This window comes from Schistocerca nitens, chromosome 9 (genome assembly GCF_023898315.1).
Source record: "Schistocerca nitens isolate TAMUIC-IGC-003100 chromosome 9, iqSchNite1.1, whole genome shotgun sequence".
Lineage (NCBI taxonomy): Eukaryota > Metazoa > Arthropoda > Insecta > Orthoptera > Acrididae > Schistocerca > Schistocerca nitens.
The window spans coordinates 433,001,524-433,022,313 of NC_064622.1; the positions used below are offsets into that span (position 1 = coordinate 433,001,524).

Sequence of the window (20,790 nt, forward strand, 5' to 3'; positions counted from 1 at the left end):
AGCGACTATTCGTAATGCCTAAATAGTGGTATGATCCCCGATTGTAACATGATTTTTGAGAAGAGTTTCAAAAATTAGAACAATAAAAGAATAATGGTGAGTTTTTGTGTATCCAAGCACTTATCACGTTTCGAGAAAAGCAGCGAACGGCGAATGGACTACGTTTCCTTGTATTTTTCTATTTAATTTACTATTTTGATTCTATGTAACTTGCAACAGAGAGAGTCTTTGTTCGATGTCTACGCTTATTACACGAAATAAATGGAATAAAAAAACCAAAAATCCGTTATTTCAGAAACCGGTAATTTTGAGCGGTTTTAACAGTTAGGCGAAACTGGCACCAGAAAAACCGATATGGCCGAATACCAGATGTTTCAGCGATAACCGCCATTCTAACACAGTGCTTGTCTTCGCAGCAGTCTTACTAGTAACTGTTTTCATACAACGTGGCCAACAATTTTAATTCTTTACTAGTCCAAGTCGTTTGAGAAATTTATTTGTTTACTCTGTTGACTTTCATACCTCATTGCTTTACGCTTTTTATTAATCCTCCTAAGACTACCAATTTCGATGCGGAAAAATACGAATAAAGAAAACCTAATCACATATGAGAAGCTAATGATGTTTGGTTTGTGGGGCGCTCAACTGCGCGGTTATCAATCCCCGTACAAATTCCCAAGCTTTGCTCAGCCCAGTCACGCCACTTTCATAAATGATGATGAAATGATGAGGACAACACAAACACCCAGTCATCTTGAGGCAGATGAAAATCCCTGACCCCACCGGGAATCAAACCCGGGACCTCGTGTTCGGGAAGCGAGACCGCGACCGCGAGGCCACGAGCTGCGGACATAAGAGAAGCAAACACAGGTTCTCTACTCCCCAGCGAGATACTTTGGTCGCTGCTCCAGTGGCGCTTTCGTTGAACAGCGCACACGTTAAGAGGCAGTCGCAATAGTTACTTGTCTCGATTTTTAGGAAATCGCATATATGTTGATGATAAATGTTCAATTCGCAATTATCTATCGGTCCCATCTTCAACTTTAGGGGTAGTTTGCTCAAAAAATCTTAGTCTTAGAAGCGACCTGCCAGATATGAGCCGAATCAGTAGGCCGCACCCGAAACCTTCACCTTGTTAGTTTAATGTTATGAGGTGACTACAGGAATACAGTAACCATTTAATGCTAGATGCAGGAAGATTGAGTACCTACCATGTATGAACACCTACTGTAGGTTTTCGACAGAAAGAGGAGAGCCTGGAATTAGAGAGATATTTCAACATCACAAATGTTCACTAAGACAGCACCAGTCACTAGACGGATTTATCAAGATGAAGCAGCACGCTGCTTTTGCGTGTTCTTGTACTTTTCTGAATTCTCGTCTAGCAGTCCTAATGTTTGTACAGGTAACACTATTTGCTTACAACTGCACCTGAAACCACAACAGACAGCCTACGCACGAGGTGCAGTTAGACATGGTAATTTTCCGCGCACTTCCAGGAAAAAATATGTAGGGACGGAAAACTGTATCGCAAGTGTTAAACTGTGTACCACGTAATTCGTCCTCGATAAGTAGCACTGCGAAAACTAGGTGCATACTCTAATCTAAGACAATATTCCACCAAACCGAGTGTGTGTGGCATAGACTCGTCAATGCCGTTAGAGAGATCAATATCTACATTTACATGTTATGTATACCGCAAGGCGAATGGTACATAGCACCAATACTACCGATTCTTATTCCATTTGTGCATTTGTAACGGATCTGCACGCTCTTTTCTACTCTTAAACATATTGTTCTCTAATCATCTTTTATTATTTATTGCGAGTGATTGGCCATGCCAACTAAGGTGCTTGACCTTTCTACAACCAAGGCTGTCTTTAGTAACATCTGACCTCGGACTCGTTGATGAAAACAATAATACTAACTCTTTGAACTATATTTTAGAACAAACGGGTGTTACTAATGTTAACCGCTTTTGTACGACACCGATTATCAATTAGGCGATCAGATTGCTGCCGGAGCGATTAATGGACAAACTAGGGAGTAGCTGTACCCAGAAACAAATTATACGCTTCAGTCTCGCCTTTATTTATCGTTCTGACAAGAAATGTTTTCGCTAAAGCAGAGTGTAATCACTGAGACAGGAACCAGCGCTAAATAACCTTGAGAAATTTATTCCAGGAAACAAATAATTCTACTCGCTAATAACGGTTGCCACGTTCTGAAGGGACAAATTTTGAAAGCAAGTCTGCTTATTTATAAATTTACAGTTTAATAAATTTAGTTCTTGCTTTTTGAACCAGAATGAAATTAACAAAATCTTAAATGAATGCCTTCTCAAACATTGCTTTATGAACTTTTCAAGGAAAAATTGAAGTTAGTAATTGTTATTAGACTGAAGTTGCTTTATTCTTGAGACTTCTGGCAAATTATTTGAAGCAAAATTTAAGCAAGGTGTGTTACAATGCGATCCGTCATAGTTGTGTTTCTCCACTCCCTTACTTTAATAAACATCTCAAATATTCAGTTAACTGTTGCTACTTTTCCACACATTAAATAGTAATTTTTAAGATAGAATTTAAATGAAGTAATGATAGGTACCTTACATAAGATGGTAACACTTGTTAGAATTAACTGTCAGTGTATTGAACCAAAAATACAGTGATAGAAAAAAATGACAATAGCAAACAATAATTAAAATAGAATTACGAAAATACATTAAGTCTAGGAGACATATTTAAGTGATTAACACTGCAAGATTGTCCGCCCCGGTAGCTGAGTGGTCAGTGTGACGGAATGTCAATCCTAAGGGCCCGGCTTCGATTCCCGGCTGGGTCGGAGATTTTCTTCGCTCAGGGACTGGGTACTGTGTTGTCCTCCTCCTCCTCATCATCATTTCATCCTCATCGACGCGCAAGTCGCCGAAGTGGCGTCAAATCGAAAGATTTGCACCCGGTGAACGGTCTACCCGATGGGAGGCCCTAGTCACAGCAAGATCACTGAGTAATTTAAGAGCGAGATAAGCCATTGCAAATGTGAAATGCTGCTACATTAATAACAAGTGTAACCGACAGAATGTTGAATGCAAGCATGCAAACGAGCATGCATTGTGAGCCGTATGTCAGTTTGTAGGGTGGAGTCCCATGCCTGTTGCACTTGGTCGGTCGATACACTGACGGCTAATGTTGGTTATGGATGACGCTGGAGTTGTCATCCGATGATGCCCCATATGTGCTCGATTTGAGACACATCGAGCGATCGAGCTGGCCAAGGCAACACGTCGACACTCTGAAGAACATGTTGGGTTACAACAGCGCTATGTGGTCGAGCGTTATCCTGTCGGAAGACGCCCCCTGGAATGCTGGTCATGAATGATCAACAGGTCGAATCACTAGATCGAACAAATTTGCAGTCACGGAGCGTGGAATAACTGCGAGAGTACTCCTTTTGTCGAACGTAATCGCACCCCAAACCATAACTCCACGTGTAGATCCAGTGTGTCTTTCCAGACATGTTGGTTGCAGGCCCCCAACTGGCCTACTTCTAACCAACACATAGACATCACTGGCACCGAGGCAGAACCATCTTTCACCAGGAAACGCAACACATCTTCTCCTTCCCCGCCAATGGGTTCTAGATTGACACCACTAAAGTCGCAAATTGCAGTGGTTTGGAGTCAGTGGAATTCACGCTACTGGACTTCTGGCTCGGAGCTGTCCTTGAAGTAACCGATTTTTAACAGTTTGTCGTGTCACTGTGGTGCCAACTGCTGCTGAAGCAGATTGCTGCTGAAGCACCAGTACGCTGTGCCACATCCATACGCCGGATGTAATGGTCTTCCCTCCCAGTAGCGCCACGTGGCTGTCCGGAGCCTGGTCTTCTCGAGACCGAACAATCTCGTAACCACCGCTCACCCCAATCATGTACAGTCGCTTCATTCTTACCAAGGCTTTATGCAATATCGCACAAGGATCGTATTACGTGACTTTGTTCAAACTCTGTGAGGTGGTAGTAATGCCATCTTTGTCACATTAAAGGCATAGTTGACTAATGTCAACTGCCCACGTCCAATCTCAAACGAATCTAATGCTGGCCGTTGTAACGTATACTTAAAGCAAACATGATTTGCATCCTAGTAGCGCCACTCTTAGGTACCTGGTGCGAAAATGAATAAACATCTTTCAGATGTAGGAACAGGTCTAAAAACCTCCGTTTAAGTGGCACAACTCTTTCTTGTCCAGGCGGTTTGTTTTTTCGTCAGTGTACTCTTCATAACAATTTTTGTTAAACCAAGTTCAAATGGCTCTGAGCACTATGGGACAACATCTGAGGTCATCATTCCCCTAGAATTTAGAACTACTTAAACCTAAGTAACCAAAGGACAACACACACAGCAGCATTCGAACCTGCGACCGTAGCGGTCGCACGGTTCCAGACTGAAGAGCCTAGAACCGCTCGGCCACAGCGGCCGGCTTTAACGCAAGTCTGGTTTTCTTTTACATGAATAATGAAATAAATGATCTGTAGCTTGCCTAGACAGAAGTAGAGCAGTTCAGAAATGGGTGCAAAAATACTTGGCAGATCCTTCACGTGCCTTATTAATTAGATAGATGAAAGAGCCTATATGTCTTCCTTTGAGAAGAATGGTTGAAGCGACGCGGTATAATTGTCGCAACACCATGTTTACCCTGGAACCGTCTGGCATACAGAGCTACAATCTGCATGAGTTGACTCAGTAATGCAGAAGTGCTAATTATTGAATTCTTCTGTATGTCGTACCAATAGTAGCAAACAATATTTAAAATCTTGGAGAACGCAGCACTACATGACCTCATTTAACCGCTGGTAGCTGGATACTTCCCAGAGTTAAGTCTGTCTGCAGTATAAATGTAACTGTCGTGTGACTAGGCCCTCCCGTCGGGTAGACCGTTCGCCGGCTGCAAGTCCTTCGATTTGACGACACTTCGTCGACTTGGGACGCAATGATGATGATGATTAGCACAACATAACACCCAGTCCCTGAGCGGAGAAGAATCTCCGACCCAGCCGGGAATCGAACCCGGGCCCTTAGGACTGACGTTCTGTCGCTCTGACCACTCAGATACCTGGGGCAGACGTCTGCAGCATACATTGCCGAGAGAAAAAGTGATGTGACAGCGATATGGACATATACAGATGGCGAAGTATGGCGTACACAAGGTATGGAAGGACAGTGCATAGGCGAAGCTGTCATTACTCAAAAAATGGTTCAGATGGCTCTGAGCACTATGGGACTTAACATCTATGGTCATCAGTCCCTTAGAACTACTTAAACCTGACTAACCTAAGGACGTCACACAACACCCAGTCATCACGAGGCAGAGAAAATCCCTGACCCCGCCGGGAATCGAACCCGGGCGCGGGAAGCGAGAACGCTACCGCACGACCACGGCTGTCATTACTACTCAGGTGAGTCCGTGAGAAGGTATCCTACGTGATTACGGTCGCACGGCGGGAATTAACAGACATTGAACTCGGAATGGTAGTAGCAGTGAGACACATGGGGCATTCCACTTCGGAAATCCTTAGGGAATCCAATATTCCGATATCCACAGTGTCAAGAGTGTGCCGAAAATACCAAATTTCGGGCATTACCTCTCAGCACGGACAACGCATTGGCCAACGGCCTTCACTTAACGACCAAGAGCAGCGGCTTTGGCGTAGATTTGTAAATGCTAACAGGCAAGCAATACTGAGTGAATTAATTGTAGAAATCAATGTGGGACGTACGACGTACACATCTGTTAGGACAGTGCGGCAAACTCTAGCTTTAATGGGCTAACAGCACGACATCGCCTCCAGCGCCTCTCCTGGGTTCGTGACCATATCGGTTGGACCCTAGACGACCGGAAAACCGTAGCCTGATGAGTCCTGATTTCAGTTGACAGGAGCTGATGGTAGGGCTCGAGTGTGGAGCAGACCCCACGAAGCCACGGACGCAAGTTATCAACAAGGCACTGTGAAGGCTGGTGATGGCTCCATAATGGTGTGGGCTGTGTTTACATGTAGTCGAGTGATCATTGACTGTTCGGCTGGTTGGAGGCTGTTTGCAGTCATTCATGGACTTCACGTTCCCAAACAGCGATGTAATTTTTATGGATGACAGTGCCCCATGTTACCGGGCCAAAAGTGTCCGCGAGTGGTTTGGGGAACATTCTGGACAATTCGAGCTAATGATTTGGTCACCCAGATCGCACACCATGAGTGGGGCATAATCTAAAGGTCAGTTCGTGCACAAACTGCCTGCACTGGCAGCGCTTTCGCAGTTACGACGGCTGTAGAGGCAGCATGTCTCAGTATTTCTGCAGGGGACTTTCAACTAAAGTCCATGCCACGTTGAGCTGCTGCACTACGCCGAGAGAAAGAAAACCTGACACTATAGTAGGAGGTATCCCATGACTTTTTTCACCCCAGTGTACTTGGTTCCACGTTAAACGCGTTCATAAAAAGGAAAACGATGCTCACAGGCTAACCAAGTCTCGATGTTGTCACTTGGGCAAGCATTCTGTGCGTTTGCTGTAGTACAAAAGGCGTTCCCGAAATAGAACTACTGGGGAGAAAGATTGTCCATCTCAGGCCTAATGGCTTCGCCGTTCCTTCGACAGAGTACTACTCTTTTCGTAATAACAACATGTAGCATCCACAGGGCTCAGAATTTCCAAATATGGTTGTTTTAAACCCATAATCATATATTAGTGAAATATATGTGCTACACACAGTATGCTTCTAAAATGGTTTAATAACGCTTCTCTCTCCATAATCATACTTAAAAATCATTAATAAATCATATGACATGTCGGCAACTTCTATATTAATAATAACATAAATGTTCGTTTCTACAAAATCGCTAATGTTTGAAAGTTCTTCAGCGATTGCTTTGAATTTTTGACAAAGTTACATCCAATGCCGAAATGCCGACATGTTTTTACGTACCTTCCTTTATATATATATATATATATATATATATATATATATATATATATATATATATATATATATATATATATATATATATATATACACCAAGAAGAAATACAGATTGTAAACGGGTATTCATTGGACAAGTATATTACACTAGAACTGACATATGATTACATTTTCACGCAACTTGGGTGCATAGATCCTGAGAAATCAGTACCCAGAACAACCACCTCTGGCTGTTGATACACCTGGGCATTGAGTGAAACAGAGCTTGGATGGCGTGTACAGGTACAGCTGCCCATGCAGCTTCAACACAATACCACAGTTCATCAAGAGTAGTGACTGGCGTATTGTGACGAGCCAGTTGCTCGGCCACCATTGACCAGACGTTTTCAATTGGTGAGAGATCTGGAGAATGCGCTGACCAGGGCAGCAACCGAACATTTTCTTTATCCAGAAAGGCCCGTACAGGACCTGCAACATGCGGTCGTGCATTATCTTGCTGAAATGTATGGTTTCGCAGGGATCGAATGAAGGGTAGAGCCACAGGTCGTAACACATCTGAAATGTAACGTCCACTGTACAAAGTGCCGTCAATGTGAACAAGAGGTGACCGAGACGTTTAACCAATGGCACCCCATACCATCACGCCGGGTGATACGCCAGTATGGCGATGACAAATAAACGTTTCCAATGTGCATTCACCGCGATGTCGCCAAACACGGATGCGACCATCATGATGCTGTAAACAGAAGCTGGGTTCATCCGAAAAAACGACATTTTGCCATTCATGCACCCAGGTTCGTCGTTGAGTACACCATCGCAGGCGCTCCTGTCAGTGATACAGCGTCAAGGGTAACCGCAACCATGGTCTCCGAGCTGATAGTCCATGCTGCTGCAAACGTCGTCGAACTGTTCGTGCGTATGGTTGTTGTCTTGCAAACTTCCCCATCTGTTGACTCAAGGATCGAGACGTGGATGCACGATCCGTTACAGCCAAGCGGATAAGATGCCTGTCATCTCGACTGCTAGTGATACGAGGCCGTTGGCATCCAGCACGGCGTTCCGTATTACCCTCCTGAACCCACCGATTCCATATTCTGCTAACAGTCACTGGATCTCGGCCAAAGCGATCAGCAATGTCGCGATGCTATAAACCGCAATCGCGATAGGTTACAATCCGACCTTAATCAACGTCGGAAACGTGATCGTACGCATTTCTCCTCCTTACACGAGGCATCACAACAACGTTTCACCAGGCAACGCCGGTCAACTGCTGCTTGTGTATGAGAAATCTGTTGAAAAATTTCCTCATGTCAGCACGTTGTAGGTGTCGCCACCTGCGCCAACCTTGTGTGAATGCTCTGAAACGCTAATCATTTGCATATCACAACATCTTCTTCCTGTGGGTTAAATTTCGCGTCTGTAGCACGTCATCTTCGTGGTGTAGCAATTTTAACGGCCAGTAGTGTACATACACAAAGGGAAAACATTGTTATCAAAAATCTCGAAATGTACCTTTCCGGTTTACTTCAAACTTTTACACATTACTGTAATAAGTTTAGACACACACATATTCAGACACGTACAGGCTATATACTGTACTTTTTAATAAGTACAGAATATAGTCCATACAATAGTGAAAGTTTGTTAGCAAACAGGAAAGCTGTATTTATGGCTTTCTGGTTTATAAGTAGAATACCACAACTGAATCTGATTTTGCAATAACAGTAAGCGAAGTTCAAGGTCAGGGAGAGGGTGGAAGAGGAGATAAGCAGAGGCGTGGGAGGAAATGGACGCATAAAATGGAAAGGAGGAGATGGACAGAGAGAGGGGACAGGAGAAGAGAGAGAGAGAGAGAGAGAGAGAGAGAAAGAGAGAGAGAGAGAGAGAGAGAGAAAGGAAAAAGTGGGGGGAGGATAAGATGGACAGAGAGAGGGGGAGGAAGTGACAGGCAGAGAGAGGGAAGGAGGATGGACAAAGAAAGGGGGAAAAGGAGATGGACAGAGACAGGGGAGAGAAGGAGATTAGGACGTATATCCAGTTCCCATACAAGTTAGAAATGAGTGATTTCTCTTTCCTTTCTTTTCCATTTAAGCAGGCTGAGCCACAGTAAAGAGTGGCCGGGTTCAGCCATTACTTCAAAAACGTAAATGTAGCACTGTTCGCCTACGCATCAGGTAAGAGCGGAGTGACTGTCTGGCTGCCTCCGTACGTGCCGCTGTCTCTTTTATCATGTTCTTGTGATCCCTATGCAAAATATACGATGGTGGCAGCATAATTGTCGCACTGTCTTCTTTTCCTTGTGCCATTGTCCTACATTGACACACGGTTAGCATTGTTGGGAATGTATATGGCAGGGTTAGTTTTAGGGCGTGGCTGGATGCCCTTCCTGTCTCCATCCCACTACCACTCCCACCCGGGAAGCCGGGAAGGAATGTGTGCACCCCAACTATCTGCGTGTAGTGTTGTTCATGTGAAAGTGAGCGAAAGTTTTCTAAAAGTTGTAAATGTTGCAACTTAGGCGGGTCTTTGGTACCAGCCGGTATTCATCTAGCAGGATGTGGGAAACCACCTAATAACTGGATCCACCCTGGCCAGCACACTACTATCGTTAATCCGCCGGGTGGAATCAGTCTGGGACTGGTGTACTTCCTTCCCCCGCTCCCCGTTTCATGGAAACCAAACTATCGTCTTGTATGCGATTTGAACCCATCCAAAAATATTCTTATTTACCTGCTGTAATATTGATTTTCCATGACCGTTCCATTTAATACAGTTTCTTTGTTTTTCTCCTAGATACACTTAAATACACTTTCAGAAAAATAAAGACGCACTATGGAGTTGTACAAATTAGTCACAAATTGATATTCATACAGTCAGCGATGGAAAAGGTAAAATTGTAAACTTCAGCGGCCGATGGTTGAATATATGACGCTGCAGTGCAATTATACCACACAGCTGGGAAGGAAAGTAAACAGGGAACATGTCGATACCAATTCTTTGCGAATCTCATTTCGTGTATTCAGTTGGACAGTAACTATGCCTCGTAGACAGGCGCCTGAACAATGAACGCTGATGTCAGCATTTGAGAGAGGATGTGTAGTTGGGCTCACAGAAGTAGTTGGAGTAATCAGCGAATCGGTCGATATTTGAACAGGAGCGATGTCACTTGGCAGGAATGGGTAAACTATGGCAGAACACAGCGTCAACAAGGAAACGAGAGATCCGAGCAATCGTCAGAGAGGCACTCAGAGCCTCGGATTCGTCATTATCATCGATCCGACGTCCAACTGGTGCCTTATTGACAAGGACTATTAATAGGCGGCTCACAGAAGGGGGTTGAGCTCACAGCGCCATTTGCATCGACTACCACTGACCTCTGTACACCAACAAACCCATTTGCAACGGTATCCGACACATTTGGCCTGGAATCTCATTAACTGGTGTAGAATTATCTTCAGTAATGAGTTCCACTACGAACTGAGTCCTAACGACCAAAGATGTATCTGGAGATGCCTCTGACACCAGTGGGACACCAACCTGAGGGTCGCCCGCCAGCCAGGAGTGATGAATGGTCTGGGATGGGATTTCATTTCATAGCAGGGCCCCTTTGGTTGTCATCCACTGCACCCTTACAGCACAGCGACACGTCGACGGTATTTCAACGCCCCGCTTTGTTGCCCTACATGGCAAGCTGTCCTGGGCTTACATTTCAGCAAGATAAAGGCCGACCGGACACGGCGAGAATTTCCACTGCCTGTCTTCGCGCTTGCCAAACACTACCTTGGCTAGCAAGGTACCGGATCTCTTTGACGATTTAACGTGCCAGCTGGACAGAATCTGGCACGATATGCCATAGGAAAGTCTCCAACAATCAATGCCAAGCCAAATAACTGCTTACTTAAGGGGAAGAGGTGGGCCAACGTGTTATTGACTTGCTCGATTTGTGAAATAAATTTGTGACTTGAATAAAAAACCCATTTTTTTTCTGAAACTGTAGTCATTTGTTTGCTTGTATATGTACACCACATCTACCAATTTAGATAACTCCTTTGTGGTGCGTAGTTTCTTGCTTCGTCTTAGAGTGTACTTACTCGATTTGACTTGCTCAAGATGTTCACCCCTAATCTTTTAATCAGATACTTCTTTGTCTTTGTTGCAGACAATTTCTTACTAATATCCACATTTAAAGAGAGTTACCAAGCAGTACACCAAAGGGAAATTTCGTGTAGATCTTTCTGCAATTCCTTACGATCGTCTAATGATGATACTTCCATGTACACAACAGCATCGTTAGCTAACGACGTTGTAGTGCGGTTGATCATGTCTGATAAGTCGTTTATGTATTTTGGGAACATTAGAGGTCCCATTACGTTTGTTTGTGGTACACTGGACGTTATTTCCGTTTTTGTTGTACAGTATTCGTCCTCTATAAAGTACCGTGTCTTGTTAGGCAAATACTGTACTTGTCGAGCCACTTGCGTATTTGAGAAACATTCCATGTAACCGTAGATTCGCAGCTGATAAAGTGGACAGTGTCCAACCATTTTAGAAATTTAGGAATACGGAATCTACCTGCTGATCTGCATCTCAGCCCAAAGATCAACAGTACCAGAAAACTGCTATATTTCGTTCAAGGTAGCCATTGCACACTTAGTAACTAATAATTCTTTGATAGGGCGGAACTATAACAAAAATGCGGCAACACAGTAAGAAATAATAAATAACATTTATTAATAGCCTGTTCTAAAATGGTACTTTACTTCGGTACAATCTGATGTGTGGCACTTGGTGTCTTATATCTAATACAATGATAGCAAAATAACTCTGCTGTCTCTTGGCAGTATGTAACTGAATGTAATTATACACACGCTCTGTTACTGGACCTAGATCTCCATAAACAGCTACTGTTAAATCGTAAGGTACTATTTACAATACTGGAAAGAGCTGTCTGGAGGCACTTATCTAAACTGTCAAATCGCATTTTAGTGACTGTCCGTGGCATGATTTGGCGCCTGTTGACAGATTTTCTTGACCGCCAGTACAACTCGGAAGCGATGTAGTCCACGGTTGACAGAGCTCCCTTTTGGCTGTCCACACTATTGGCAGACGCATACGATGTGCTGGAGGAAGTGGCGTGGAAGCAGGAAGAAGTCTGTATAGGGAAAATATGGCCAACTTGCCAGTGAGTGCCATTATGGGCCCATTGCACCGCTGGTGATACATTGACGTATGCAGCATATTTAGCCATGTATATTAAAGAAGTGCACTCAACCGTCTAATGCACTGCTGAAACTGATCAGCGGCTTCGAACGGAACATGTCGGATATTTAGCAACAAAAAAGTCTCAACATATTTAAGCTAAATACGAAATAAAGCGCTGGATTCAAATACATATGCTCGGTATCTTAGTAAATAGAATTGATAAACGTGCCTATATGATTACTCATGCTTTATGTTTTTGTCATATCTATTCCATAAAATTTTGTCTGCAAATTGTTCTATGACATTAGGAGAATAATTACGAAAGTACAAGAGATACAATATTTTTAAAATGTGCTCGAATGAAACTAGACCTACGATCAAAAGTAAACTGTAGGAAACAGTAATAACTGTATTCGTACTGATAGAATGTGTCCGCAGCTCGTGGTCGTGCTGTAGCGTTCTCGCTTCCCGCACCCGGGTTCGATTCCCGGCGGGGTCAGGGATTTTCTCTGCCTCGTGATGACTGGGTGCTCTGTGCTGTCCTTAGGTTAGTTAGGTTTAAGTAGTTCTAAGTTCTAGGGGACTGATGATCATAGATGTTAAGTCCCATAGTGCCGAGAGCCATTTGAACCACTTGACAGAATGTACCGGGTGATCAAAAAGTCAGTATAAATTTGAAAACTTAATAAACCGCGGAATAATGTAGATAGAGAGGTAACAATTGATACACATGCTTGGAATGACATGGGGTTTTATCAGAACCAAAAAAAAAAAGAAACACTCCATATTGCTAGACGCGTGGAGGACCTCTTGCGCGCGTCGTTAGGTGATGATCGTGTGCTCAGCCGCCACTTTCGTCATGCTTGGCCTCCCAGGTCCCCAGACCTCAGTCCGTGCGATTATTGGCTTTAGGGTTACCTGAAGTCGCAAGTGTATTGTGATCGACCGACATCTCTAGGGATGCTGAAAGACAACATCCGACGCCAATGCGTCACCATAACTCCGGGCATGCTTCACAGTGCTGTTCACAACATTATTCCTCGACTACAGCTATTGTTGAGGAATGATGGTGGACACATTGAGCATTTCCTGTAAAGAAAATCATCTTTGCTTTGTCTTACTTTGTTATGCTGATTATTGCTATTCTGATCAGATGAAGCGCCATGTGTCGGACATTTTTTCAACTTTTGTATTTTTTTGATTCTAATAAAACCCCATGTCATTTCAAGCATGTGTGTCAATTTGTACCTCAATATTATTCCGCGATTTATTCAGTTATACTGACTTTTTGTTCACCCGGTATATAAGCGACCAGATTGTAACAGTGGTAGTAGTCTTCTGGGAATGTTAATGGTTACTGATTATAAGTTCATAGGTTCGATATTTGCCTAGTATTTTTGGACATTATATTGTATGGAACAAAGTACAATTTATTATTGTGCGCATCGTAAATGTAAGTTTAAATCATACTGCACAGTCAATCAGGTCAAATTTTTTATCAGTCATGATAACCTTGAACGGTACCACTCACTATTTTTCGTTTTATGTGCTGACAGTTTAATCTCTAAGATTTCTGTTTTGCAATTTCATTACTATTAAACCACCCTATTAGCTTTTCTGACTTTTTTTGCTGTTCGAGTGGATCGGAAACTAAGTAACAGAATTGTAAAAAGAAGACAAAGGCAAAAAGCCAGAAATGAATAAATTAACTGAATGGTTAAGTCGAGTTCCTGCAACCTTTCCCATTGCTGCCAATATTCTCCTTCTTGTTGCATCTCTCCCTTCGGAAGGAATTCTGTATAGTTTTCCTCCATTTTCGCCTCAAAACGAACAGCCAAAAGCACAGCACTGAGGCATTATTCTACTTGAAACTTCGGAGATACACAACACTTCCTATGCTTCCAAAAGTAACGCTTGAGCCCACAGTGGCTGGTAATGTCACGTGACGCGGTTTCAGCCAGTCCTGAACTGGGGACGGCGGCAAACGCAGGGGGAAAGAATGGCCATACTTTCCTGTATACAGAGCTTTAGAAGCTTGAGATCGTGACTTCCATCTGGAGGCTGCTACATGAATATATGACAGTAGGCGAGTGTTTGTGCTTATATGGTGGTGGCCTCTTCTGGTATTTGTTGTGTACCTCTTGCTTAGTACACAAAATTGATCAAAAGTCTTCAATCACATACTAGTAGGCGTTTTAATGATGTGTCTGAATGTTTGTGGAAGAATGGCAGCCCATTATTTCTCATGAAAGGTTACACATATTTAGGTGAGCGATCTGGTAGGAGGTAAGATGAATTTGCTTATGCGAGCCTGGGGCTTGTGTGCGGCTTGGCCCCTTAGTCAAAGCGCTTGGGCTGAGCAAGCTGCCGCAGTGGTTAGCACACTGGACTCGCATTCGGGAGGACGACGGTTCAATCCCGTCTCCGGCCATCCTGATTTAGGTTTTCCGTGATTTCCCTAAATCGCTTCAGGCAAATGCCGGAATGGTTCCTTTGAAAGGGCACGGCCGATTTCCTTCCCCATCCTTCCCTCACCCGAGCTTGCGCTCCGTCTCTAATGACCTCGTTGTCGACGGGACGTTAAACACTAATATCCTCCTCCTCCTCCTCCTGAGCAAGCTGCAGCAACGAGTACAGGCTAGCCAGGTGCAGAGTTGAGCAGTGTGGCCGTACGTGGGTATATCTCAGTATGGGGAATTTTGACATGTCAGTATTTAAGAGCAATGACAATGCTCCAGGAAATAGAGGGATGTCAAATTGAAAGATGACCTCTTACAGTTCTTTGGGAGTCTATAATAATTGGCGATCTAATACTGATGCAAATCTGAATCGGTGATCCCAGAAAAATTAGGCCCATCCATTGACACAACAAAAATTTCGGTATCTGTAAAACAACAAGAGTAAATAATTTACAGCGACTAAATATTTTCACCATGAACTCTCAGTCATTAACTTTTAAACACTTCATACTATTTCAGCAAACGACATCTCAGATGATAGCACTGCATAACAGCTATCATCACTGAAAACCACTCATTTATATCTGTTTTATTTTTTTATCTTAAAACATCTTTTATATTTTTTTGTTACGCAAATATTTTTCAGAACATTGTACCCTCCACGATAACACAGCAAATGAGTACAACATGAATTCCTCACATTTTGTCATACTTGTGTACTTATGTAAAGAACAGTTTATTATTTTTATTTACTATTATAACTGACAACGTGAAAACATGATAATTTAATTAGTGGTCAATTGCATATGTTAGCTGCTACCACATTTGTAAAAGAGTCCCAAGAGACATTTCTAGTAAACAGTTCTAAATAACTGTTTAAACAATTTTAATCACAATTTGTTGTCATTTATCATGAGCACACTTGTGCAAGAATACTGGCTTATTTATTTATGGACAAACGTACATTTATATTTATTGTACATGGTCTGAGTATGACTTAATTTTATAACATTACTGTATTTAAATATTATTGTAAAATATTAGTTTAGTCCAGGAAGTGGTCAAGTTGAGTCAAATCGTGTCTGTCGAACTTAAGAACCACGTGTTTTTTGGTGAGGACGGCGTTCAGCAAACGGAAAAGCAGATAGCAGCGGAATACTACGGAAGTCAAAAGGAGACAGGGACCTTTTCGAGTCAATAGCTCAACGGAGTGATTCGTGGCACGTTTTACATGAGTCCTGGGAGGAGGCAAATCTGTCTATGGTAGTGAATGGTATTCAGTCATGGAGGTGTTTCATTCTGGGTGTGGCGAATGGCTGCTACCATACTTTAACTTCTGAAGGGATTTTAATTTTCGAGAGGTTTTATTGTGTTCCAGAGTAGGCGTCTTAAGTTTCTCCATTTATATGAAGGAACTGAGTATAGACACAGGTGGAGTGTTGTGTCCTGCGATTGGCAGGAAGAAGAACCAACAGACTGTCTGAACACACTTCATTATAATTAAAGAAAAAACGCTTGGCATACACTAAGTTTTAAACGCAAGAACAAGAAAACCCACAACGCTAGTAACGACAAAACAAATAAGGAGACGAGTCAATGGAAAAAAATAGTGACCAAATCTACTCTACCCAATACAAAATACATCGTTCTACTACAATGATACAACGAGTGAATACAATCCTAGGCCGGCGTAAGTACTTGCCGGAGCTGTTCTTACCGGTTGGTAAACACTGCCGGTCTAGGCGTACTTATAAAGCCAGGTCGGCGGAGTGCTACATGAGTCGTATAAGTTCTGATTGGTGGAACACTGTCACATGTTGTCTGGCGAAGTAGTTCCGTGTTTATTTGGAAAGTCTGTTATTGTTTATGTCCGTTGGCGATGTTTCTCTCCACACTCCTGAAAAGGGGTCGGCAACCATTCTTGCGTGTCTGTTTTGCGGACTCTCTAACAATAAGGGGCCGATACGACATGGAGAATATTTAGTGTGTTGTTATTACGAAATAAACTTAGTTTTCAATTATCTTTGATTAATATTTAGTTTGGGGATTTTGCTACCATTCTCATAACACTCTCAACGAAACTTTACTGCATTTGATAAGGATATTTTCTGCCTGTATTTTAAATGAATATAGTAGGGCCACATCCCGCTTATTTGAGATTCCTTTCTTGAATAAATATTATTCAACATTCTCCATCGTCCACATCAATTATAGACATTAGAACAGCATCTTGTTATTAGATTGTTATGAAGTTATTCACTTAACTTTTATTTTGTATTTCTGTGTATTTAATTAACTAGCAGTTCTAGCCAATGCATAGACTATTTGCTTGCAGGATCACAGCTACAGTACAGGTTGTTATTTGCAGCGAATTAGCTGTGGGGCATGAGAGCAGACGTGCGTGACTCCACCCTATGACTACATCGAGCTTTTCTTTTTGAACAGAGCTGTACATAATCCCAAGAGCCTAAGGTATGAGTAACCACAGGTAAAGACGCAACTGATTTGTTCATATGGAATGCTGTTTGGAAGAGAAACTCAGTAGCAGTAACCGTTAGGTACTGTCGCACTCAGCAGCTGAAACCAGAGAAGGTAGTGATTTTGGACACTGCAAACGGTGGGCAGTCGACGTTCTAGCTCATCCAAAACGTGTTCCACTGGGTTCGGATCGGGACTCTGGCTAGGATTGCTACTGTCCACAAGCCATTGCCTCACTTGTGCTGCTTTAACACAGGGTGCATTGTCGTTCCGATACGATCAATCATCGTCTCCGAATTGTTCCTCCACTGTAAGCAGTGCACAATGCTATAAAATATATTCATATCATTCCTTATTTAGCACTGTCGATACCTTAAGTCATAAACTTAAAGACATCCTCGGCCTAAAGGTTGCACTGAACACCGCATGCTTTATTGGTCATGGTCCCTTGGAGGTAGTGTCCTTGTACATTGATCCGAGCTCTGAATACTTACCCAGCCAGTGATAGGAGAAGCTGCACCTACACGTGGATTCAGAGCGATGGTATAAACTGAAAATATACACAGTCATAAATCACTGGTAGAGGAGAAAATAGCTACAGGTGAGGGGAGAGCTCCTAGTACCTACAAAGAACTGAACCCCCAGGCGTGTCAATGTCTGACACTTACCACTTCACCAGCAATACTCTGGAATTATTCTTTTTTTCTGACTGGTGTTAATTGGCCCACCACGAATTCCTCTCCCGTGCCAACCAGTTAATCTCAAAGCGTGATTTACCCAATTACTCAATTGTTTGTTTGATGTATTCCAATATCTGACTTCCCCTACAGTTTATTCCCTCTACAGTCCTTCTAGTGCCATGAAAATTATTCCCAGATGGCGTAACACATGTACCATTATCATCTCCCTTCTTCTTGTCAGTGTTTTCCATACGTTTTTTTGTTCGCCGATTCTGTGCAGCAGCTCTTACCAGTCCAGTCAATTTTCAGCATCCATCTACAGCATCGCATCTTAAACGCTTTGATTATCTTATTTTCCTTTTCCTTCATGATACAAAATGTGCTACCATAAAGTGCTCTGCTTAAAAGGCACATTCTCATAAACTTCTTCCTCAGATCAATGCCTATTTTGATATTAATTGTGGGGAGGAAGGGTTTGTTTTTTTATTCAGTTACTTCACAGTTACACATATCAATTCGATACGTTACTATACCACAAAAGCTTGTAAACTACTTTGATGAGCACCCAGAAGTAGTCAAACTTGATATAATTCACTTACATTCCCTTGTGTACATACAGTCCAGCTCCTGACCTTGAAAAGGAATAAGCAAACGACGGTGATAATTTAAGAGATCGCTGTTTTCAAAAATAACATATACTCAAAAATTAATATATTGAAAGATCCGCCTCAGTTGCGAGAATTTTCTACCCAGGTTTCGGCTAGAATAATCTAGCCTTCTTCGGAAGCATAAAATTACTATAACATGCCAGCGTAAGGCACAGTCAACTTAAAAATGAAAACCTATAGTACCGTGGTACCATATCGCATTAAAACTACTTTACTGAAGTCCAGCCCCGGCATCACTTCACCACGAGGTCGGTTGGCAGCGGCAACTACGTTGGCATGTTATAGTAATTTTGTGCTTCTGAAGAAGGCTAGATTATTCTAGCCGAAACCTGGGTAAAGACCAGAAAATTCTCGCAACTGAGGCAGATCTTTCAATATATATTAGTCTATTACAGGTGCTGACGGGGCTGCAATATATTAAAAACTTAAAAATTAGTTGTTTCGCACACGCGCACATCTTTTATAAAACACACCAGTTATTACTATTTTAACCAGCACATAGCACAGTTCACAGGCCTAAACCTCCTCAACATTACGCTGACGGAAAAAATTGCAACGCCAAAAATTATTAATGTAGAGCAACGAAATTTCTGGAATACGTTTGTCCAGGTAACACGTTTAAGCAATTAAAATTCGAAGATCTAAGGTTAATATAAGCGCAAGATAAGCCAATGCAGACGTGAAATTCTGCGTCATTAATACCGGTGTAACCGCTATAACGTCGAATGCAAGCATACAAACATGCATGGATTGTCTTGTATAGTTGGTGGAAGTCAGTTTGTTCATGAAGCTCCATAACTGTTCTCCGTGGTCAGTCAATACAGAGACGATTAATGGGGTTTGTGAATGATGCTGGAGTCGTCTTCTGACGATGTCCCATATGTGCTCCATTGGCAACGGATGTTGTGATGGAGCAGGCAAAGACAGTATGTCGACACTGTGGAGCATGTTGGGTTAGAAAAGCGGTATGTGGCCGAGCTTTATCCTGTTGGAAAACACCCATTGGAATACTGTTCATCAATGGCAGCATAACCAGACTGACGTACAAATTTGCAGTTAGAGTGTGTGAGACAACCGCAAGAGTGCTCCTGTTCTTATATGAAACCGCACTCCAGCCCACAAGTCCAGGTGTAGGTCCAGCGTGTTTAGCACACAGACTGGTTGCAATGCCCTCACCTGGCTTCCCGCTAACCAACACAGGCTATCACTGGAACCGACGTAGAACCAGTTTTTATCAGGAAACACAACATACCACCACCCTGCCCTCCCATGAGCTCTTGCCTGACACCACCGAAGTCTCATTTCATTTCTAAATTGTCTTACGAGTGGTCTGTTTTTGTTTATCGGTGTTTAGATGATGTACTGTGGGCACTGATCGTACGTGTGCTCTTTAAATCTATCGTACCACAGACCGTACATTCTCATGACCACCGCTGCCAGCAATCCTGTACAGCCGCTACATTCCTACCATCTCTTTCTGCAATATGGCAGAAGGACCACCCAGCTTCTGACAGCCCTGTGTTGACAATGGCGTTTTTCTCACCTTAAAGGCATTCTTGACGAACGTCAGCTCTCCACATCCAAACTTAAAGGTAACTTATGCTCACAGCCGTTATAACATGCATTTAAAGCAAACCTGATTTGCATTCTCATCGTGGCGCTAGTAGCGCTACTCTTATACGATTGGCGCGAAATTTGAATGGACAGTATGTCTAAGATATGGAAACACGCGTACCAACTTTCGTTTATGCCGCACAAATTCTTCTTACTGTAGTGATTTCTTTTCGTCAGTGTACTTTATCATCCAACCACTAATATCAGGACCATAATCATCAGCAACGCGTTTTTTCGGGAGTCAAACTCCCATCATCTGACTGTCTAAGTCAATCCAACATAAACATGCACTTCAAAGGCACAGAAGATCAAAATACACTCCTGGAAATTGAAATAAGAACACCGTGAATTCATTGTCCCAGGAAGGGGAAACTTTATTGACACATTCCTGGGGTCAGATACATCACATGATCACACTGACAGAAACACAGGCACATAGACACAGGCAACAGAGCATGCACAATGTCGGCACTAGTACAGTGTATATCCACCTTTCGCAGCAATGCAGGCTGCTATTCTCCCATAGAGACGATCGTAGAGATGCTGGATGTAGTCCTGTGGAACGGCTTGCCATGCCATTTCCACCTGGCGCCTCAGTTGGACCAGCGTTCGTACTGGACGTGCAGACCGCGTGAGACGACGCTTCATCCAGTCCCAAACATGCTCAATGGGGGACAGATCCGGAGATCTTGCTGGCCAGGGTAGTTGACTTACACCTTC

The 20,790-nt window shown here is 42.9% G+C and overlaps 2 protein-coding genes across 2 annotated transcripts in view; one reads left to right on the forward strand and one right to left on the reverse strand.

Annotated features, from left to right (window-relative positions):
• The window catches only part of LOC126204422 (rab-like protein 2A), a 188,110-nt gene extending 186,779 nt beyond the window's left edge, over nucleotides 1-1,331 (reverse strand). The window contains exon 1 of the mRNA XM_049938810.1: nucleotides 1,212-1,331. Within this exon, the coding sequence (XP_049794767.1) occupies nucleotides 1,212-1,282 (71 nt within the window). The 5' untranslated portion in view covers nucleotides 1,283-1,331. The remainder of the gene's footprint in view (nucleotides 1-1,211) is intronic.
• The window catches only part of LOC126204421 (uncharacterized), a 270,652-nt gene that overhangs the window by 8,901 nt on the left and 240,961 nt on the right, over nucleotides 1-20,790 (forward strand). The gene's annotated exons all lie outside the window — the stretch shown is intronic.